Genomic DNA, 23896 nt, shown 5'->3' on the forward strand with positions numbered 1-23896 from the left:
CCTTTCTGTAGTGCATGGGTTGCTATTAAGGTAGAGCACATCCATAAGATGCTCTTTATATTTATCAACATCTTGTCCTAGAAAGAAAAGAAGAAAAACACAAAGTAAATCATAAGCATTCAGGTTTGTGGGAGGCCATACATCACATTCTATTTGTGCATTATAGGTAATAAGAGTACAAGAAGCAGCTCCTCTTGGATTGTAAAAACAGGAGGAGACTTGCAATAGGAGAAGTTGTCCCAACACTTTAAATTATTAGTTTGACTCTCACCCAATGTGGTAGTTACCAAAATAATCCCAGAACCCAAACTGGGGACATATAACAATGTGGATGTGTGGGGCAACCACAACAGGGTAGGCTGTTGGAAGAACAATATAGACCACAGCCTAAGTAACTAGTGGCTAGGAGCTGGCACAAGGAGGGAGGGGCGACCACAAAATCTATTTAGAAACAGGAAGTTGGTCATAGATGGAGCAAGAGAAGATGGGGAAGCTATTGAGAGAGATGTTGCAAGAAAGGGATTCACATCAAATGTGAGGTAGGAGGAAACCTGTTGGTGGTTCATGCACACGGTATCAGAACAGAGAACAAGGATCTCAGTAGGCTTTTTAAAGCACAAACTCAATTTAGTTTCTAGGAGGCTGAACAAACAAAATACATATATTATAAGAAGCTGTTAATTACAGAAAAGGCCAGTGCTTGCCATGAGTTTTAAAGCAGTTCCAACTGTCTGAAGGGTAAAGAATGAAAGAAAACACCCTGTACTGAGAGTCAAGAAACCCTGCCCTGGCTTTGCCATTAATTTATTGTGTGAAGACATTTAGCAAATCTGGGTCTCAGCATGGTCCCTTCCAGCTCAAATATCTATGAAGCTATCATTATGAGGAGGATAACTACCATTGTTGGGGACCATCTAGAAATCAAAGAGCTAAGCTCAGAAGAACTGCAGAAGGCTATTTGATCTCCACAGTTATTCCCTTCTCAGTTACCTTTAGGACTGTTCTATAACAGCCATTGTTGATTGGCTATCCTGTAGCCATTCCTCCTTCTCTTTTCTAACAAAACTCTAATTCCATTCTAGTATCTACCCTCCTTCACACAGCCATATACTTTAGTGGAACCTGGGTCAAACCCCAGCCCAAGGGGATGATCCTGATTATTCTATGTCAATTACATTGTTCCCATTTCTTTTGCCAATGACTGGTTTTGGAGTGAGTATATGATGCAATTTTGGCCAATGAGATGTGAGAGGATCTTGCGTGAAGGGGTTGCTTCTGGGAAAGGTATATTCATTTTAAGAAGAGAAAAAAGGAAGTGATGGTTGCTTTTCTTCACTGGACATTATCAAGATAGGATATACCTCGTGAAACTGTTGTATCTATCTTGCACCCATGAGTATATAAGATACCCTCTGGGATGAAGCTGAGAAAGAATCAGAAGAGGCAGGGCTGAAGTGCTCAGGCATTAGACCTACAGCCAACCATAACCTTGAACTTTCTTTATAGTAGATAATAAATTCCTTTATTATTTAAACCAATAAAATCAAGGATTTTTGTTGCTTGTCACTGAAGGCATCCTAACTGACACATATTTGAGTTGGTGCCCTGCATAACTGCCTTAGAAAAGATCTAAATTGTGTATGATTTAGAAAACCTAGATTAAAAAGAAGTAAATGCTGTAAGAATGAATCCAAGTCCAATTTGGGCTCAAATTCAATTTCATAATTTATGACAGCTATACCTTTACTCTTGATATTCTTCCCTACCTGATTGCTTTATTTTATATATATTGAAACAAGTGTTTGAACCTTTCTTAAAAAAATTATAAAATTCTAGATATGTCCTGAAGACCATTTTTTTTTAACCTAATACATTATATGTCTTATATTTTCCATCAATAGGCCATTTGACAACTCACAATGAAAAGTATACAGTTGATAATCCTAAAGTAACCTTGATAATTAAGTTTATTTATCATATAATTACTGAGATATGCTAACAGATGTTGTTACACACTAACTGGGAAATTATGTTTCTACATTTCTTTTTTATTAATAAGATACCACAGCAAGCAGGAAATATATACCCATATCTCAATACTGTAACAATATTTCAGGGAAAAATTAAGATATCAATTTCACATACCCTAAAGTTTTCAACAAAATGAAATTTAAGATTGTATCATACAATGCTATTAAAGACAGTGTATTCCATGAGTACTAACTGAATCCAAATAAGAAACTTTTCTGTAATTGTGCTTACAAACAATAATTTCCCATTGTCCTTCAAGAAAAATTTTTCTTAATTTTTTTTCTTTTTTTCAGGAAACTTTTATAAGCTTAATGTTAAAAGTCTATTTCCAAAATAAAATTAAAAATAATAATAATAATAAAAAGTCTATTTCCATTGTCAAATAGCCCTGAATTCAAGTTCCAAATCTTCTGCTTATACTCTGTGATTTTGGGTAAGTTACTAACTCTCTCATTTCCAGTAGCTATTTAATAGTGAAAAGCAGTACAATGAGAATTGATAAAAGAATGTATATAAAATATAGCTCAGTGATACACAGCATATTCAGTACTCAATATTTATTATTAAAATTTCTAATTCAAGTTTTCTACCAGTGTTCTCTTCCTCGTTTCATATCACTAGTAGTAAAATTTAGATTTGAAAATTATAACCTGGGTTACTACTATAGCTGTGTACAACTTCATGCTCACAGTAAATTGTCCTATAACTTATTTCTATGTGCTCTGAATCATTATTTAGAAACATGTTTTATCTCCTGTGTAGAACAGTAGGCTTCCAGAAGGCAGAGGCAGTATCACATTCAGCTTACTAATTCCCACAATATTTCACCCAGAGTGCCAGCTTCAGAGTAGACCCTTGAGGTAGGTTTGTTGACCAAATGTGTGACCAGCCCCCATTTCCTATTCAGAAATACATTTTGAAGAGAAGTGTCAACAATCTCTTTAAACATGGGTGAGTGGGCCAATTAACACCTGAAATACATTTAATATGTACTGTGACTCAGTAATATCTGATGTTTGTCAATATCTAGAGTGTTGGATCTTATAACAAAACCAGAGGGGAAGATGTAATCCTGACCAGGAATGGGTCTTCTGCATCCTGATCTCCTGTCTAAGGCAGATACTCAAAAGTCTAACACTTTGTGCCATACTTCATCCTCATAAAAGTGGCTTTTTTTTGAGGGAGGGGAGGAAACAGTTCTTCATCTATATAACAAGTATACTCATCACTTGCCCAAGTAAGACTGTCCCTAAGACAAGGCTAGGGAAGGAGCCAGTGCATTAAAAGTGCAAGGGAGAGATCAGTCATGTTTAAATATATTTGCAAAAATATGTTTAAATAAGTTGCCAACATTTAAAAATTGGAGAGTTCACACTAAGTCCCAGATCTCTGACTTCTTTTGGAAAATCAGACCTGGCAGCTCAAGGTCCATATTCTAGCTGGCCAGTCATTAGCACTAAGCAGGCAGCAGCCTCTGGCCTTGGCTCCGTGCACTCAAGCTTAGCACTGGCGCCGCTTGGCCTCTCATCCATTTCCACTCCATATAACTCAAATGCCCAAAGTTCTGACCTCAGAACTATATTTCCATTGCCTCTTCCTTAGAGTCCAGGGATGTCATTCCGTTTCTCTAGTTTTTATAAGACTGTGTTCATGGTCATGGTTGTTAAACACACCATTTGCCTTCTTTGATTTTACTAAATGAGAAACTTTCTGGAGCTTCTTTGTTTTGAGCACCACTCCGACCCCCATCTCTATTCTTCTGCTCTTATGTGTGTGGGTCTTGTAAGCATTGTTTGTTAGTGATAACGAGTCTGTCTGCACAGAAAGACCTGGGAGATATGACAGCCAGTGCCTATATTTAGTCTTCTATTCCAGTGAAGTCAATGAGAAGAGGAAAAAGTCATTGAACAATCAAGTCACAGCTGACTGAAGCTGTTTAATTGCCTGGGAGACACAAGAGACAAGGTCAACAGGAATCCTATCCATAAGAGATGTCTGCAGAGGGGATAACGGTCAGGCCGGTGATGGGCTGCCTCAGAGAAAGAGAGAGCCAAGGTTCTAGTAAACAGATATTTAGCATTCTCCCTTGATCTTGGGGAAGCTCCACTGAGCAAAGGGTGACTTAAGGATGCAGACACAGTGGTTTGTCTTCTAGTTTTTGAATTAGTTACCCTAGACAACCAATTGTCCAGGATACCTCAGCCACAAAGTAGATGTAAAGAGCATTGTCTATCATGTTGCTACGGAGTGCTTTCTCAAAGGAGGAAACGCTGTAATGCAGAGAGAGATATCATGGTTTAAACATGAAGTGTCATGAATTTGCTTCACAGGAATAATGGCACCATGTGGATATACCGCTAACATGTGACTGGATTCCTGCACCTGGACTTGGCTAAGCTTTTTCATGTCATTGCTCCTTAGCACTGCCCTGTTCTCTGCCTGGTGAACCTGTTCCTCCTTGATCTACAACACACTGCACTCTCCACTCCCATTCTCATGCTCTATTTACATCATAGCACATCTCCCCATTGTATATGTATATTTGGGAATTGCCTTTCTCTGCCCTCCATAATATAAGCTCCAGGAATGTAGCCTTTGATGTTTCATTCACTGCTGTATCCACAATGCCCAGGACACCCAGTAAATATTTGCTGAATGAATGAATATGCCCATTTTGTACATAATTGGGTGCATATTTTACACTATTTGGTACCTTACTTTCTTCACTTAAAACACAGTTTATCTCGGAGAATATTCTGAATCAGCTAATACAGTGTGTCTGTGTCATTTTTAACAGCTGCATAGTTTTCCCCTAGATAAATGTAGCATCGTTTATTTTACCAGTTCCTGTGATGAGCCTTTAAGGTGTTTCCAAATTTTTCCTATGAAATAATGCTGCAAAGGGCATCCTTGGCCATTTGTTTTGGGTGGCATTCATACCAATGTCTATATGACAATATCTAGAAGAGGAATTGCTGGGTCAAAAGGTATATACAGTTAAAAAAATTTTTGATAGCTATTACCAAATCACTTTCTAAAAAAGATGAACCTATTTACATATATGAGAGATCCAGTTTCCCCACAACTTGACCCAACACAAACTTTCATTAAACTATTTTTATCTTTACGGCTCTGATTGATGAAAAAATGGTGCAGAATATCATTGTTGTTTTAATTACTATTTCTTTAACTATGAATGAAACGGAGCAATTTTTAAGATGATGTTAAAACATTTATTTTTCTCTTTCTGCCAGCAGCCTGCATAAAACATTTGCCACTTTTTCTTTTTGATAGATTGTGGTTTAGTTTTTGTAAAAGGTCCTGGCATATCAAAATAGTTGTTAGTTTTTTGTCTCTCATATGTTGCTAATATTTTCCAGATGTGTTATTTGTTTTTGTGTAAATAATTTAATTGTTATTGGTCAGATTTATTAATCTTTTCTAGTATGGCTTCTGGGTTTTACATTTTCCTTAGCATGGGTTTCACCTTTTCTTAGCACGGGTTTCCTTACTCTTAGCTTATTATTTTAAAAATCTTATAATTTCCTCTAGTTATTTTTTTAAATGTCATTCCCTACATTTCATATTAGATCCATCTTAACTTTATTTTGGGATAAGAGATGAGGTAACGATTGACTTGTATTTTGAGTGAACCAATCCATGGTGCCCAATCCATTTATTGAATAATTCTTCATTTCCACTGAATATCCATGTTCGTTTGAGCCTGTTTCTGGACTCTGTCTTCTGTTCAATTAAACTAGACAATTCTTTTTCTATTTAAATTGAAGTATAGTGGATTTAAAATGTTGTGTCAGTTTCAGGTGCACAGCAGTGATTCAGATATATAGAAATAGATATACACATATATATATTCTTCTTTCAGATTCTTTTCCATTACAGGTTATTACAAGATATTGAATATAGTTCCTTGTGCTATACAGTAGGTCCTTGCTGTTCATCTATTTTATATATTGTTGTGTGTATCTGTTAATCTCAAATTCCTAATTTATCCCTTCCCCCTTTTCCCCTTTGGTGACTCTAAATTTGTTTTCTATGTCTGTGAGTCTACTTCTGTTTTGTAAATAAGTTCATTTGTATTGTTTTTTTTAGATTCCACATACAAGTGTGAAATTAGACAATTCTTAAAACAGTATGTCCCTCTCTAACACATTTTGTAGGTTTAGTAGGAAATACATGATTTGGGTAATGCTGTTATTATTAAGATCATAGAATTAGATCAATATGAGCCCCAGGGATATATCTTAACACCATTTATTTGTGGAGTTCTCATTTATCAAAGCCCTTTCACAGGTATTCACCCTTTTGATGTTTATAACTGCATATCCATTTAATAGATTTTTGATACCAAATGTCTAAAAGTTGTGTCTAACCTGGTTTTCTCAACTAGGAAATGCAACTCAAGCTTTCTGATTCTAAGCCCTTTCTGATTCTAGTGCTCCTTCCACTACACCACAGGTAATACCAGCTCAGTAATTTAATAATAAAAACATTACAACATATATTATATATGTGTTTATCATAAACTACGTAATCTCATGTTTATAGACATAAACACCTCTTAAAATTCTTAAGAAGAATGAGGTAGGATGTACACAGAAAAAGGAAGGAGGTATACAGAGAAAAAGGTAAACTTAAGTGTAGATCTGCATTTACACACTTTTAAAGATGATAGATCTATCCAGAGGCATTTCAGGGAAACACAACAAACAAACAACATTAGATAAAGATGCTTTGCACTGACCACTGAAATAGAACCACCCCTGGCACATTCAGTGATAAGAACACGGCAGTCAAATACCCTGGAGAACATATACATAATATAAATGTATAAATGTATATATAAGTAATTAACCACATTTAGGCTAACAGAGGAAACTGGCAAACGTTCGCTAACTGAAGTGGAGCTTGGCCAAGACATTTATCTCTACTTCTCCTTGTTCTGATTCCAAATCAGAGAGAGTACGGGCCTTGTGTTTTCTGGTAAAGTACAGACCCATGCAACAATCAGCATGTTTTCTCATACCAGAGCCAGTAACCCCCAACAATGAGTATTTGTGAGTCCTAACTGGTTTCTCTAGGTGGGTGGTGGAATAATAGCCTACTACAGTCATTCATTCTCTTCCTCAAAAGAACCATGGGTCTGGAGAAGTTCTGTTCAGTCACAGGGCAATATCCCATTTTAAATACAGTATCTAGTGATGTTTGTCCATGAATAAAGTCAATAAAAATGTTTGAATCCCACTAGGCAAAAAGAGCTTAGTTATATGGCTGTTGGGTGACAGTGCTGGTTGATCTTTGTGCTCTCAAAGGCTCTGATGTTCAATTACTGACCAATCATTAACCACAAAGTATTTAAGAGTAATAATGTGAGGAAAGAAAGAACAATGACTGTATCTTTAACATTAATCATATTCAGCCTTAAATTAACTTTTTAGGTCCTTTCCAAACAATTTACAAGGGTGCAGATATAGGTATCTTAGGATAGCACAGGTATTTCCTTCCAGTTTGTAGGCACAGGGAAAAAGAAGAAACCTATGTTTGTAAACATATATAAATCTAGGGGGATTCTTTTCAAACTTTAAATTTGAATTAAAGTTAAAATTAAATTTAAATTCTTTTTAAACTTGAAATTAAAAGCAGGAGATACAATTTAGGGCTAACTTTATATATATATTTTTTTATCTACTAAGGAAAACAAAGCGAAACTTTGAATTCTTACACAAATCTTTAGCAAATGTCTTGACTCTCCTCCCTCTTCCCACCACCCACAAGACGAAGGACCGTGGACTTCCTGCTGGAGCAAGTAATTGCTCAGCCACTTTGGAATCCGTGGAACCCTTTGCAGTTTAGTTGGGACAGGCACATACAATTGTAAAATCTTCCTTTTTTCACATAGAACTCAGAACCTGAAGTCAGCCTCCGAGACCTTCTGCTTGATATGCCCTCACATCCCAGGTTACATACTCCCCAAACTGGCACAGACTTTATCTCAGAAAACTAGTTGTTGCTTCCATTGACGCCTTCCTATTTTTATATTAGACTCAAAACATCCCATTTTAGGTCTTTAGAGGAATATTTTCACTGTAGGGTTGGCACAAATGCCAAGCAGTGTTTAAAAGAATTTAGGTCACAGCTTTTAGGAGTCAAAAAGGAAGGGAAAGGGGATCAATTAGATGTCAGAATTGGAGATGGAATAGATCATTAAAACTCTGTTCTTCCAAGATAAAGCGAAAAAGTAGGAGAGTCTAAAATGTAGCACTAAGTGGCGGCATCAACTCTGGGCCGCATTCCCCCAAGTCACTAGCTCAGTCATTTCATAAATATGAGCTGAGCTCCCACTATGGGTCGGGCCCGAGCTAAAGCTCCTCATGCAAAGGGACCAGATTTACACTCACAGCCCCTAAGGTTTGCGCTCATGGAATCTATCAGTCCTTTCAATGGCAATTGTTTGCCACGCTAGACGAACTCTTTAGGACGTATGGAAGGTGATTATCCTGTAATTGACTAAAAGTGATCTTTAAAGTCAATATATGGATCACAGGATAAACTCGTCTCATATTTCTGCCAAAAATGTTTGCTTGGAGTAAATCTTTACTTCTTTTCTGTCGCAAGGGGAAAACTCCTCCTACCACTCCCAAGAAGCAAGGCAAAAAAAAATTCAAATGGTTTTTTATTTAATAAGAGTGTTTAGCGCCGTCAGGATAGAAGTCTGGTCGGCTCCAGCAGCCTCCCGGAGCCTAAGCGCTGGGTGCGCCGCCGCTCCGCTCTCCCCGCCCCGCCCCTGTCCCGCGAAAGGACTAAAGCCACGCCCCCACTGGCCTCTGGGCGGGGACCCAGGCGGCGCCCCGCCAGCCTCTGCGCTGAGCGACTGCCGGGCCCGTAGTGCAGCTGTCTCCGAGCCCAAGAAGTCACACCCGTCTCGGGCCGGGAGCTGAAGCCCCAGCCCACGTGGCGGCGGCTGATGAGCCCCGGCGCTGCGGGAAGGGCCCGGTGCGGTTCTTCTCTTCGCGCGGGCTGAGGAGTGGAGAGATGCCCCCCGCCCCAGCCTCTCTAAGGGGCTAGTTCCTCCGCCTTCCCTCCCAGCACGCCGCTTCAGTAGGGTTTGTTATCGCTTTGGGGATTTAAACAATGGCTTAAAAGGAGACGCGAAATTTAGTCCAAAACCTTGAAAGGAACCCGGCCGGTCCGCTCCCGGCTGTTTGCGTGCATGTGCCCCGTCTCTGTTCCTTTCTTCTTCCCTTTCTCTCCACCGTCCCTTTCCTTCCCTTTTCTCCTTTTTCCTCGCGGCGCCCTCCTCCCAAATTTCCACGTTCGGCGAGTGTTGTGAAATTGAGGAAATTTAAATGTTGGATTAGGGTCCCTTCTTAGGCAATGGTCTGGGGAGGGACCCTAGCTTTGGGTTCGAGTGGTCGTGGACCTTAATAAAATTTCCAAAAGTAAGGCATTCTGTATGATCTTTCTTAAAGTGACGTCCAAGATTGAGCGCCAAGCCCCCCGAAACCTGGATCCTCCCTTGGCCACGTGCGTTAGTCCACCAAACTGCAGGCTTGGCCCAGAGTGCCGCGCATGTCCCAGCTGACTCGGGAGAAGGCGCTTCGGCCCTTAAAGACAAGTCTTCTTCCTGGGCCCTCCAAATCCCTAGATTTACGTCGCAGATTCCGAAGTAGAACACTAACAACTAAAGGGGAAGCTAGGGTGCTCCATCCTTGAATACATGGCTGTGAAAGCGGCTCATTTGGTTTGGGGTGGCGGGGGGGCTCGTTGTCCTCCACATGTGCTGCATTTCTCCATCAGGGGGCGCCCACACCCACCAAGAAACTCCCTATTCCTAGACATCTGGGTTCTGCAAGCTCGAAGCACAGCAAGTGGGGGTAGATCCGAAGGAGCGCACCGCCTCCCTCGCTCCTCCCTCCTTGCCAGCCTCCGCGGACAGAGGAGGCAGGGATTTCACACTAGCCATTCATTTGTCAGCCGTGGGGGGAGGGGACGCAGGAGCGAAAGAGACCAAGCAGAGGCTGGAAGAGGGGAAGAGAGGCAGAGAAGATGGAGACAGAGAGGGTGAGACAAAGATGAGAAACGGACACAGATAGCGAGGCTGTCCTTCCGCCTGTGGGTGTGCGCACCGCGGGACAGCTCTCCAGGCGCCGCGTAGATTTCTCCTCCCTCCCGTAGCATCTCCCGGGGACTTGCAGGACTTGCTACGGCGCAGCTGGATCCGAGAGCAAATAGTTTAAGCTATGACACTAGTTTTCTACCTCGCTCTCCGCTGCCTAACCCACTGACTGCTCCACGCCCAGTGACACAGACAGTGAGCCTGGACAACCCTGATGCCCCCCAGCCCTCACGCACCAGGGATGTAGACCGGTGGCGCCCACGCCTCCGCAGGGAGGTGGGGCGCTCCAGCCGAGGGCGTCCCCCGGAGCTGCCGCCACTCGCTCTCCGCCGCCGCAAGACCCGCCAGTAAAGTTGCTCAACTAGGGCCGCGGGCTGGGAGGGGGTGGGGAAATGGAAGGAAAAGGAGGACTGCAGTAGTCCGGGCGAGAGGGCTGGTCCTAGAGGCCCCAGATTCGGGTCCCCGCGCCACCTTTGTCTGAAGAGCGATCTGAGCGCTGGTTTGCTCGTTGAGACCAGAGCAAAAGCCTCCACTTCGCTCCTCAGGGTGAGATAAAATTCTTGCACATCCCTACTGGTTCGGGGCAAGCTTTTCCCGCCCTGGCGCCTCGCAGACCTCCGCGTCGCTCCAAACACCCCACCCCCATCCCCTGCTCCCTCCCGGCCGGCTCCGGCGCACCGCGCGTAGGACAAAAGAACCCAGGGGCACCGGAGAGAGCCTTGACAGCCCCCGCGTCGCCGAAGAGACGCGGACCGGGGACCCTGCACCTCCCCGACCGGACCTCCTCCCAGACCGCCCGCGGGCTGAGGGGGTCACGTCCGCGCAGGTCCCGGATCGCCCTGTCAGAAGCTGCTTGGGAACAGCTTTCCAGGAACGCCGGGCACTGACCACACATCAGGGGCCGGGAGCCAGGTGGCCTGCACCAAGGCGGCTTCGGGGACTTGTATGTGGGCAAGTCTCGGTGGTCCCCATTCAAACTTTTGCCTCGAGCAGGTTAAAAAAAAAAAAAAAGAAAAAAAAAGGATCAAGGTGCCACGGGTCCCTCCTCTCCAGCTCAAGACCCCACGACGTTTCTAGGGGTTCTCTGCATTCCCTTCCCTCCCTTCCCCCAATTCCATTTGTCCTTCTACTCCCACCCCACCCCGGGCTTCTTTTGTCTGGATCTTTTTCAGCACCAAGGTTCCCCTGTATTCTTCTCTCCAAACATCCTTCTGAAAGTTACCTGCATTTTTTACAGTGCACATATTTTCTTAATTTCTCAGAGCTAGTTCTCTTAGCTTTAATTAAAGCCTTCTACCAATTACAACGTACTTCTTTTTTTCTAAACTCGATTTTTTTTCCTATAAGTTTTTCTTTTTCTTTTCTTTTCTTTTTTTTTTTTTTTAAGGGGGAACAAAAGAAACGTGATTACCTTGAAAGGCGGCTTTACTGCAGTTGAGGGGAAAAATTCACCTCAGCGCTGCGCGAATGGGCTCGGCGTTGCCGGGGCGGGTCACATAGGAAGCGCGGTGGCCTGGGGAAGGGTGCGGGATGGTGCTGGAGGATGCGGGAGGATGCGGGGCTGACCGCAGAGCCCGGTCCCAGCGCCTGTCCACAGCACCTAATGTTCGCGGCTGTTGCGCCCGCCCGCCTGGAGTTCCTCCCCAGAAAGGCTCGGGGCAGCTCGCCTGCAAGTTCAAATGCGGGTTGTGACACCCATCATCATTATATCACAGTACCGTCAGCACCGAGGAGGAGACTCAGCGAGGAGGAGGAGGAGGAAGAGGAGGAGGGTTCATTCACAGGCTCCTCGAGCGCTCCGCAGCTTCAGCCACTCCTAAAAGCCCAGGCTTGGAAAGCAGGCAAAGGAGCGGAAAGGCAGCTCCCCGCGCTTGCGGTAGGGACCGCCTGCCTCCCTCCCCAGGCACTCCCACCTCTCGGCGTTTCTTCCTGACAAGAAGTACCAATCGGCTTGGGGACAGCAGCGCTCCCCATTCAGCGACTCACTAAGTAACATCGCGCTGTGCGCAAGGAAACCACTGCCTTCCCACCCCTCCCCACCCCCGCTTCCCCGCCCCCCGTGCTGCTAGTTCTGGGTTAGGGGAAAGGAGCCCCGAGGCTCCTGTGGGGCAGGCCAGCACTAGACAATTGAGTACCGTCAGTGCTTCTTGGGAGCAAATGAAACTCTGTAAAATCAGCAAAGAACTTGGTTACAGGGTGTTTACGCGGCCACCGAGCCTGCCTGTCCCATCTGAGGGAAGTGTCAGGCTCCTGGCTTCTGCCAACCTGAAAGAGACACTGAGAAAACGAGATCCTTCTGAGACCTAGAGGGAAAGCGTAAGAATTCCCCATTGCTTTCCCCGGGAGCTGCCCAATGGGGAACCCAACGTCATTGCGCAATCTACAAAGACCCCGGTAATAATGGGCCGGACAGGAAATTCCCCGAAGCAAATCCCTTGTCGGATTCAAACAGATCCTCTTCCCCTGCCACAAACCTACAGAAGTCTAGATTCAGCTTTCTTCTTTCTTTCTTTCCCTCAGTGTTTCAAAGTGCCCCTCATGGTAGAACATTTAGCAATTTTTCTGAGTAACAGAGGTTCCTTGGATATATCAATCACCATCCTTGTGGTCAGGAAACAGGACCATAATCTTTCATGAGTTTATGTGATTTTTATATCTAGCCAGGTCCACCCGACTATGTAAACAGCATCAACACATGGAAGAGTCCCCTGCATTGTGTTACAAAAGACTTCCAATAGGAGCTGACAGAGCAAGGGTCAACCAGTTGACACAAAGGATTTCTGCCCCTTAGAAAAGAGGGACTTTGTATCTTACTTTTCTTTGAAGTCAAGTATTGAGTTTATACAATGGAAACAAAATAAATCCAAGGTGCATATCAGTTTAACACTGGGGATACTGGAGTGGAGAGCAAACTTTTCTTTCTACACAAATATGGAAGTATTCCAAATATGGAAAATGAGATAATTCTTCTCTCTGAAGTCCCTACTTATAAAATTATATCAAACACAACACCTCACAGAGTGATGATTAAAGGAGAAAGTCCATTTTCACTCTGAATTTCTTTGAGTAGGTTGGCTTAAGCTCATACTTTAAAACTTGTAGCAGCCTAGACTCTTGTTGTAATGTTTCTTTTGAAAGTTGTATGTGTTCTGCATGATCATAGATTTTAATTAATAAACAGGTAGAAGATTTGTTAGGAGAACTTCAGTCCTCAAAATGTGCATTATTTATTTATCTGTCTATCTATCTATCTATCTATCTACCTATCTATCTATGAGCTCACTACAGTGAATGATGTAACTATTAATTCTAGGATTTGGAAATCAACTTATTTGTTTTCAAAATGATTTATTTATTCTTAGTACAGTTATTATACGACCATTTCCAATATTGAGATTCTAGTCCATTAAAATATATTTAGAATAACAGAGTCATAGAACAGAATTGGAGTTCAACCTTTACGTTTAACAGATAAGCAAACCAAGGCCCAGAAAGTGACTTTCCTAAAATTACACGATTAATAGCAAAGCTGTTACCAGCACACAACTCTTGACTCCTGGTCCAGTGGTCTTTTCAGTGCTCCTCATAGCAACTTTATGACCGAGATGAGCTCACTCAGAAAGGGAGAAAAATGAAATAAAAGAGTCTTTATTGAAGTTTATACCCAGGCATTAGGTTAGATCTTTCTCTGAAACACTTCAAGGTATATATTATTATTCTCATTTTTAAATTTGAGTGAACCTAGTTGAGTTCCAAAGAATTTAACTGTCCTGCCCACAGCCACTTTATAAGTGGTAGATCTCCCAATCTGAAAAGCTTATTATCTCCCCATTACCCTGTTCTCCCTTCATAATACAGTTAAGTAAAACTTTTCTACAAAGGAGACCTAGAGCAGAAACAAGAAACTAATAGCAGATTAATATCCATTTTCAAGCAAATGTTAATGGTTAACATTCACTACAAATAATACCATCTGTACATAATGGAACATAATTAAAATTATGGGTCAGCTACTCCTTATATACTGAGATATTTTCCTTTATCTTGCCAAAGCCCTCCAACGTTTTGGTTCCTTGTAGTGTCCATAGACATTACAACTCTTGATTGAGTAGTTCTATGGGGCAAAGGCACTTTCTCAGGCAGACATAACTAGTCAGAACTTGGACAAAGTTGAAAAGCTTTAAACTGCATGCCTTTTCTTTACCTTGGCTTGTAACATTATTATTTAGAAAATTAAATGCTTCTTCAAGCTGTCAAATAACCAGAATGAAATGACACCCCTGAATATCTGCTTTCTTTCTCTAAGGCAGATTTCGCCCTCTAGCTATGTATGATAGAGAAAGAACAAAAAGGAAAGCATACCTGGTACATCCAGGATAGAGTCTACAGCTGTATTATTTCTATGTAACTCTCCTTGAGGACATCTTTATCTTTCTTTCTTTGTTTTTTCTTTCCTTCCCTTCCCTTTCTTTCCTTTCCTTTCCTTTCCTCTCTTTTCTTTTTCCTTCCTTCCTTCCTTTCTCTCTTTCTTTAATAAAGAAAAAGAGAATGAGAGAAAGTTATTTCTTATTCTCCTATGTCTGAAAAATCATCAAAAGTTCTTGAACGAGAAAATATATATTTGCAGCTTTTATAACTAAAACTATATTTGCCCAATACACTTGTCTGAATTAAACAGTAATTAAAATATCATTCTGTGCATCCCCCTTTAAATCATGTCCTTGTACTGGGGATGTTCTGTATGTAAACTCCATGGTCCCAGGTGTAGATAAAACAAGCTCTTCATTCCCAGCGCTGGTGTCTACAAGAAACCAGAGGCCAGAAGCTACGTGCCTTGCTTCATTGCCTTGATCTTGTCTTTAGGAACTTGGCTGAGGTCAGAGGGCAGCCAGCCAAAGACTTAGAGAAGAAAGGTGTAGATGTCAGGTGGGTCTCCAGAGAATTTCATTATCTTTATCTAAACCTCCTTCTGAGGTCCTTTAGGATCACATTTCAGTCTTCTCCTTTTTTATTGATCAGGTGAAGTGTTCTTAGACATCGTATTATCTGTTGCTGCACTAGGAATGACAAGGTTCCAGTCCCATCCACACTCCGAAAACAGAGTTCACATTTCAAGTCCCTGATCTGGCTGATCCTAGGCACAATGAAGTAAATATCCTCTCTGGGTGGTGAAAGAATGTGAAAGATTAAAAATGCACCTTTAATGAATTCCAAAGACCCTAGAAAAAGGAAGTCAACCCTTTAAGATTGCTTTAAAAAAAAAAATTTACAGATTAGGGAAAGACATTTTACCCAACACTTCAAATCTTCTTTGGTTTCTAGGAAATGCAGAACTATTCAATAATATAAGGTCTTTGTTGCTTTCTTTAAAAAATAAAAGAAAGCCTACAAAAGGCAAAGTGATGGTGACAAGCTCATTACACTTTAGCCTGAAGTATATAAATTACTCAGAGAAATTAAATACAGACAAATATCCTTAGAAAGCCATGAAGAATGCGATTTTTTCCCCCAGAAATCAGATACCAAGCTTTTGCTCCCCAACCTCCAAATCAAAATGTTACAGTAAAATGTTTCTTTCAATAAGAGAGTTCTTTTTTTTTTTTTGCTGTAAATGTCCTGTTCATGGTTGGGTAGATTTCTCCAGAACTTAACTGGAAGACCATCTACATCATGACAGAACTATGCAGGCCAAAGCCAAGTTCCAACATGGAGTGATGGGAAAGGCTGGGCTGCTGAGAGGAGATGACTTCATTGGGGAGAAGGGAGGCTCTCTGAGTAGGTCCACGCTGCAGCCAAATGGCTCAGCACATCTGCACTTGCCCTGGGGAGGCTGCCTGGAGGAGAGTATCAAAAATGCCATCGTTTTTGTAAAGGGAAAGATCAAGGCATAAATAAAGCAGTCCAACTAAATTGAGTCAAAGATAGTAACCTTAGTCACTTTCTCAATCTCTTTTCTTTTCCTCCCCACAGACTGACAAGTATAAGGTGTGTTTTTTTTTTAATTTATTTTTATAAAGCATCTGTCTGACTGAACCAAGGCAAACAGAAGAATCTTGTTTCTGAACACAAGGAAGCGGTAGAGATCTTAGAATCTATGCGGCAGGGCAGAGAGCAACGCAGAGGTTTTCTTAAGAGGCAAAACTTTAGCAGTTGCTGTGTATTTTCAGTGAGTACCAGGCTCCATGTATTTAATTAGAGGACAATGGGACCCAGAGGACAAGAAACTTAATGAAAGCACCATGGCTGGGGCAAAAAGCCAACATAGCATCATTACTATCTCCTGTGAGCAAAGGTGGAAGTAAGACAGAAAACAAAGGACGTTCTGCAGAGTGAGAAGAATGTTTGGAGGACTCTAGTACAGGTATCAGAACAGGGAGTAGAAGCAACAGCAGTTATTTTTATTCTATCAGTAAAAAGAATTGAAGGACGAGATGAATGTCAGGGACTTTAGGCTCTTGTCACAAAATATGAGTGATCACATTTTAACCCTGTGATACAAACGAGATTAAGTATTTGCTATAACTCATCAAGAAAAAAAGAAGAGAAGAACATCTATAGACTCAGCAAATACTTGTCACAAACAGACTGCTCTCAATTTTGCTTCTATTTTCTTTGCTCAAGTCCACAAACATTTACTGAGCACCTTCTATGTGCACTGTTTTAGACCTTAGGTATTCAGGAATAATTCAGAAGGTAAGAATTGCTTCCCATCCTAAAGAAGCTTATAATTTCTATAGAAAAAAATTAATTTATTAGAGTAGTCAAGCTTATGACCTACATAATGACAAATGAACTTAGAGGGGGAAAAAAGTATTTGTGTGTGTGTGTCCTTTGGCTGGTTCACTCAGCCATCATTTAAAAATACGCCACTGGGGGCTTCGCTGGTGGCACAGTGGTTGAGAGTCCGCCTGTCGATGCAGGGGACATGGGTTCGGGCCCCGGTTCGGGAAGATCCCACATGCCGCGGAGCGGCTGGGCCCGTGAGCCGTGGCCACTGAGCCTGAGCGTCCAGAGCCTGTGCTCCGCAACGGGAGAGGCCACAACAGTGAAAGGCCCACGTACCGCAAAAAAAACCAAAATCAAAAACAAAAAAAACCACGCCACTGACTACAAATAGATTAGGGAAGAATGGTAGCCCAACAAATCTATTTCCTTTACTAGAAAATCTCTTCACACACACATTCTACTGACATTGAATCCTGGGCATTAATCTAGTTATAGATGAAGAAACTGTTTCTTACTTTTCCATAATAAAAACAGTTGGCTCGATGATATGTACTCAGAATTCATTTTAAGTTTCTGAAAGTCTTCCAGAGTTGATAAATCAAACCAAAGTTAAAAAGTGGATGATCAAGTGGGGTTTATCCCAGGAATACAAGGATTCTTCAATAATCACAAATCAATCAATGTGTTAAACCATATTAACAAACTGAAGGAGGAAAACCATATGACCATCTCAATAGATGCAGAAAAAGCTATTGACAAAATTCAACACCAATTTATGATAAAAACCCTCCGGAAAGTAGGCACAGAGGGAACTAACCTCAACATAACAAAGGCCATATATGACAAACCCACAGCTAACATCGTTCTCAATGGTGAAAAACTGAAAACATTTCCTCTAAGAACAGGAACAAGACAAGATTGTCCACTCTCACCACTATTATTCAACACAGTTTTGGAAGTTTTAGCCACAGCAATCAGAGGAGAAAAAGAAATAAAAGGACTCCAAATCAGAAAAGAAGAAGTAAAGCTGTCACTGTTTGCAGATGACATCATACTATACATAGAGAATCCTAAAGACTCTACCAGAAAACTATTAGAGCTAATCAATGAATTTGGTAAAGTAGCAGGATACAAAATTAGTGCACAGAAATCTCTTGCATTCCTATACACTAATGATGAAAAATCTGAAAGTGAAATTAAGAAAATGCTCCCATTTACCACCACAACAAAAAGAATAAAGTACCTAGGAATAAACCTACCTAAGGAGACAAAAGACCTGTATGCAGAAAACTATAAGACACTGATGAAAGAAATTAAAGATGATACAAACAGATGGAGAGATATACCATGTTCTTGGATTGGAAGAATCAACATTGTGAAAATGACTATACTACCCAAAGCAATCTATAGATTCAATGCAATCCCTATCAAACTACCAATGGCATATTTCACAGAACTAGAACAGAAAATTGCACAATTTGTATGGAAACACAAAAGGCACCAAATAGCCAAAGCAATCTTGAGAAAGAAAAATGGAGCTGGAGGAATCAGGCTCCTGGACTTCAGACTATACTACAAAGCTACAGTAATCAAGACAATATGGTACTGGCACAAAAACAGAAATATAGATCAATGGAACAGGATACAAAGCCCAGAGATAAACCCACACACCTATGGTCACCTTATTTTTGATAAAGGAGGCAAGAATATACAGTGGAGAAAAGACAGCCTCTTCAATAAATGGTGCTGGGAAAACTGGACAGCTACATGTAAAAGAATGAAATTAGAACACTCCCTAACACCATATAGAAAAATAAACTCAAAATGGATTAAAGACCTAAATGTAAGGCCAGACACTATCAAACTCTTAGAGGAAAACATAGGCAGAACACTCTATGACATAAATCACAGCAAGATTCTTTTGACCCACCTCCTAGAGAAATGGAAATAAAAACAAAAATAAACAAGTGGGACCTAATGAAACTTAAAAGCTTTTGCACAGCAGAGGAAACCATAAACAAGACAAAAAGACAACCCTCAGAATGGGAGAAAATACTTGTAAATGAAGCAACTGAAAAGGATTAATCTCCGAAATATACAAGCAGCTCATGAAGCTCAATATCAAAAAAAACCCAAACAACCCAATCCAAAAATGTGCAGAAGACCTAAATAGATATTTCTCCAAAGAAGATACACAGATTGCCAACAAACACATGAAAGGATGCTCAACATCACTAACCATTAGAGAAACGCAAATCAAAACTACAATGAGGTATCACCTCACACCAGTCAGAATGGCCATAATCCAAAAATCTACAAACAATAAATGCTGGAGAGGTGTGAAGAAAAGGCAACCCTCTTGCACTGTTGGTGGAAATGTAAATTGATACAGCCACTATGGAGAACAGTATGGAGGTTCCTTAAAAAACTAAAAATAGAACTACCATACGACCCAGCAATCCGACTACTGGGCATATACAGTGAGAAAACTATAATTCAAGAAGATTCATGTAATGTTCATTGCAGCTCTATTTACAATAGCCTGGACATGGAAGCAATCTAAGTGTCCATCGAGAGATGAATGGATAAAGAAGATGTGGCACATATATACAATGGAATATTACTCAGCCATAAAAAGAAACGAAATTGAGTTATTTGTAGTGAAGTGGATGGACCTTCATACAGAATGAAGTAAGTCAGAAAGAGAAAAACAAATATCATATGCTAATTCATATATATGGAATCCAAAAAAAAAAAAAAAGAGGTTCTGGAGAACCTAGGGGCAGGACAAGAATAAAAATGCAGATGGAGAGAATGGACTTGAGGACACAGTGGGGTGGGGGGACGGGTATGCTGGGACGAAGTGAGTGAGTGGCATGGACATATATACACTACCAAATGTGAAATAGATAGCTAGTGGGAAGCAGCTGCATAGCACAGGGACATCAGCTTGGTGCTTTGTGACCACCTAGAGGGGTGCGATAGGGAGGGTGGGAGGGAGATGCAAGAGGGAGGAGATATATGGGGATATATGTTTATGTATAGCTGATTTACTTTGTTATAGAGCAGAAAATAACTCACCATTGTAAAGCAATTATACTCCAATAAAGATGTTTAAAAAACAAGTTAAAAGGTGGAAGGAAAGCATTAAATGTCATTCTAACAAGAAAAGAATTCAAGGAAATTGCTCACTCCAAGGACACTAGGGCCCTTGGCTGTTGAACATGAGTATCAAATGTAGACATTAAAAAACTAGAAAAAAGAACATTGTGCTAAGAACTATTATTCTTCTTAGTCCTCAGAAAGTTGAAATAATTTTATTTTAAATATAGTATCAAATTTAGTTTCACTCAAAACTGCAGTTGTGAATGTATAATGGCCCTTCCCATGCCCTATTTCTGCAACTCCTTTGGGGAATTTTTATCTCTTTTTCTCTCTGTTGGTAGCTGCCTGTGACTACCTCCTCCTTCCCATACCATTTCACAAAATACTTATTTTTTTCCCCTAGTTTTATTGAGATATAATTAACACACAACATTGTATAAGTTTAAGGTGTAAAATGTGCTGATTTGATACATGCATATATTGTGAAAGGTTTACCACAATAAGCTTGGTTAACACATCCTTTAACTCACATAATTACATTTTTTTTTGTTGTTATGGTGAGAATATTAACACTCTACTCTAACAGCAACTTTCAAGTATACAGCACAGTGTTGTTAACTATAGTCACCATGCTGTACATTAGATCCCTGGTACTTACTCATCTTATAACTGAAAGTTTGTACCCTTTGACCAATCTCTCCCCATTTCCCCCACCTCTCATCCACTGGCAACAACCAACCTACTCTCAACATAAAAGGCCATATATGATAATCCAAGAGCTAACATCATACTCAAAAGTGAAAGGTTGAAAGCTTTCCCACTAAGATTGGGAACAAGACAAAGTGAGAGTGGTTTGCCCACTCTCACCACTCCTATTCAAAATAGTACTAGAAGTTCTAGCCATGACAATTAGGCAAGAAAAAGAAAAAAAAATGTATCCAAATCAGAAAAGAAGAGGTAAAATTGTTTCAGTTTATTGATGATACAATCTTGTTTATAGAAAATTCTAAAGACTTCATCAAAAAACTGTTGCATTAATAAACTAGTAAAGTTGCAGAATGCAAAATCAATGCACAAAAATCAGTTGCATTTCCACACAGTAACCACTATCTGAAAAAGAAATAAAGAAAATAATAGCATCAAAAACAATAAAATATTTAGTTAAGAATAAATTTAACTGTGGATGTGAAAGCTCTATGCAGTGTAAACTAAATGACATTAAGGAAAGAAATTGAAGAAGCCACGAATAAATGGAAAGATGGCTTGTGTTCATGGTTAGAAAAGTTAATATTGTTCATACTACCCAAAGATATATATAGATTCAATGGGATCCCTATCAAAACCTCAGTGACATTTTTTAGAAACAGGAAAAACACAATATCTATCTTAGCTTGGGCTCTCATTGAGACAAGCCCTGAAACAAGGATTTGAATGCAAGTAGTTTATTTGGGAGGCAAGGCCAAGAAATGTCTATAGAGAAGTAGGGAAGGAGACAGAGCAGGGAAGGAAGCTAATGAAGGGTACATTTCAAGTAGATTGTCACTACGGGCAACTGGAGCTTGGTCCCACCAGGGGATGCTGAGAAACCATGCAGAACATGAACCTCAGTGGTATCCCATCTGAGAGAGAGGGAGCTGGAATATTTATACACCTGTCATTGGTTGAGGGCTTTTCCAAGGGGGTAAGTCTGCCACTTCTGCATGGGTGCAGGCAGACTGGGCTCTGGTGGCCAGAGAAAGCTCTCAGGTTAAATGATGCTGGGTCTGCAATGAGAAGTTGGTCCAGCATGCACAGAAATGATAACAGTAAGTGGATACAGGTGGGGTACCAATTACTGCTGCTGTAATTCTCCATATTCTAATCACCACCTGCACTGGCTAGGACTGCAGGGCTGACAACAACAGGTTTTCTACCTGGGTTGGGGTAAGATGAGATGACAGTCTTAGGATATCAGGGAGGAGTGTGAATCCATCCAGAAGCTCCTCCTTCTTAGGCCACTTTCCACCCACACCAGCATCATCCCTACTGCTACCTTTCCCACACCCAGCGCTGTCTTAACAGGATCCCCAGCCTGAATCTCAGTGCCTCTTCTCCCGCCCACAGATCTAGTTTGACTCCCTCATACAACTCAACCCCCAGGAAGAACTAGCCAGATGAGGCCCAAAAATTGCTGTCCTGGAAATCGTAAATGAATCTTAAATTCATGGAAGTTACAGTCTAGAAGGACTATAAATTCACTTTCTGCAGAGTCCTCTTACTTCAGACGTGTAGTCGCTGGTGGAAGTTCTGTGAGAACAGGGCCTTTATATGTTAGGTTCACACTGTACATACAGTGCCTGGCCCATAGTAGGTGCTCAGCATATATGTGTTGAATAGATGTGGAATGAACACTCTGCTGAGTGTGTTCTATGCCCTGAGAAATAAGGAAGGTTGGGGCCAAAATGTAGCAGGCAGGGAAGATTCCCCATACCTACCCAGCTCCCCTTTTTTTGGGCCATCTGTCCTCACCATGTGCCATCAGCAGCCCTGACTCCACCTGGGCCCCAGTTCCAGGGGCCAAGAGAGCCCCTTTTCCTCTTGCAGTTGAGGAATCCAAATCCCCAGCAAACCAAGTGGAAACAGTGGCTTCATTTTCGTAAGGGAATTGTAAACAATAATACCATTAATTCTGCCCTCCTCAATGTATACTCTCAATGAGTAGGCGCCACATGACTTAAAATCTTTGAGACAATGTATTCTGAGATCTGAAAGAACAATTTTACCTTATTCATAAGTAGAGACTGGCACGTCAGACTGTAAACAAAATAGGAAAGGATACCTCCTGTGGGAATGATAATTGTGTCCTTAGAAGCGGAGGAAGTGGAGAAGTAGAGATCAAGAATGCCCACACCTGAGCAATAAGCCAGAAACGCGATTGTAATTGGGAATTATTTCCTAAGATGACTCAGAGATGCCTAACGAAGACAGAAGGGACTGATCACAAATAGAATATCCTGAGGGAGGACAGTGTTAACTTGGGAACAGATGAGTAGATGATGTTTGGAGAACAGTGGGAGAGTAGTAAAGAGCAAAGGTGAGAACAAAATTAGGTTGCTTAAGACCAGGTTATTTGGCAGACTACTCAGTGAGGTGAAAAAATAAAAACCTGGAAGTTATTGGGTTTTATTTTTCCAGTCATTACCCAAACTACTATATCAAATGTCCCCTTCACATTGAGAATAAAGTTCTTGAATCTTGGGCAGATTTCATAACAATCTGTACACTTTTCATTAATATATGCCTGTTTTTACAGAGTTTAAAATGCTAACCTCATATTTGAATTAAGGTTTTCTTTCTACCAAAGCTTCTATTTCTGTGGCTCGAGGGACAGGAATCGGGGAGGGGAGGATGTGACCCAGCAGGCTGCTCTGAGACCCTGCTTTTGGTCTTTTCCTGGTTTCAGCATCTTTGTTATGAAATGGCAGAAGAGAGGGTGAAGGAAAGGAACAAGACCCTCTGACTTAAGTGGCTGCTGTTATAATCCTCTTTGGAATCATGAAAGCTTTCTTGGATAACAGTGACTGACAGCTGATGCCCTTGGTGTGGCAGGTATCTCAACTCTGGCCACCGAGGACACATGTGTACTTTCCAAGAGTCTCTAAGGGACATCCCCCTGTGCAATTCCCTGCCCTAGGAGATGCAGCTGTGCTTCTTTCACCCTCCTCCACTTGATCTCAGTTGATATGCCCCATATCCCCTGGTGCGGTGGTCCCCTAGTCTGACAGGCCACCCTTGGGACACCAGCAAGGCAGCTTAGTGCAGCTACTTTCTGCTCTGTTACTTAGCCCATCAAAATACTCCAAACCCTGGTTCTTCCCAGACCACATAGTGGGAACACAGGCTACCCATGCCCTCTGTCCT

General features: G+C 41.3%; 1 protein-coding gene across 3 annotated transcripts in view; it reads right to left on the reverse strand.

Annotated features, from left to right (window-relative positions):
• VCAN (versican) overlaps positions 1 to 12117 on the reverse strand; it is a 113902-nt gene extending 101785 nt beyond the window's left edge. Inside the window, exons 1-2 of one of the 3 annotated variants that reach the window (XM_004281633.4) lie at positions 11577 to 12117; positions 2 to 77 (exon numbers count right to left, since the gene is read on the reverse strand). In XM_004281633.4, coding sequence (XP_004281681.1) covers positions 2 to 71 — 70 coding nt within the window. In that variant the 5' untranslated portion in view covers positions 72 to 77; positions 11577 to 12117. The remainder of the gene's footprint in view (position 1; positions 78 to 11576) is intronic. The other 2 variants (XM_049708299.1, XM_004281634.4) reach the window with 2 other exon arrangements.
• Between the last annotated feature and the right edge of the window lie 11779 nt (positions 12118 to 23896).

Source organism: Orcinus orca, chromosome 3, assembly GCF_937001465.1.
Source record: "Orcinus orca chromosome 3, mOrcOrc1.1, whole genome shotgun sequence".
Classification (NCBI taxonomy): domain Eukaryota; kingdom Metazoa; phylum Chordata; class Mammalia; order Artiodactyla; family Delphinidae; genus Orcinus; species Orcinus orca.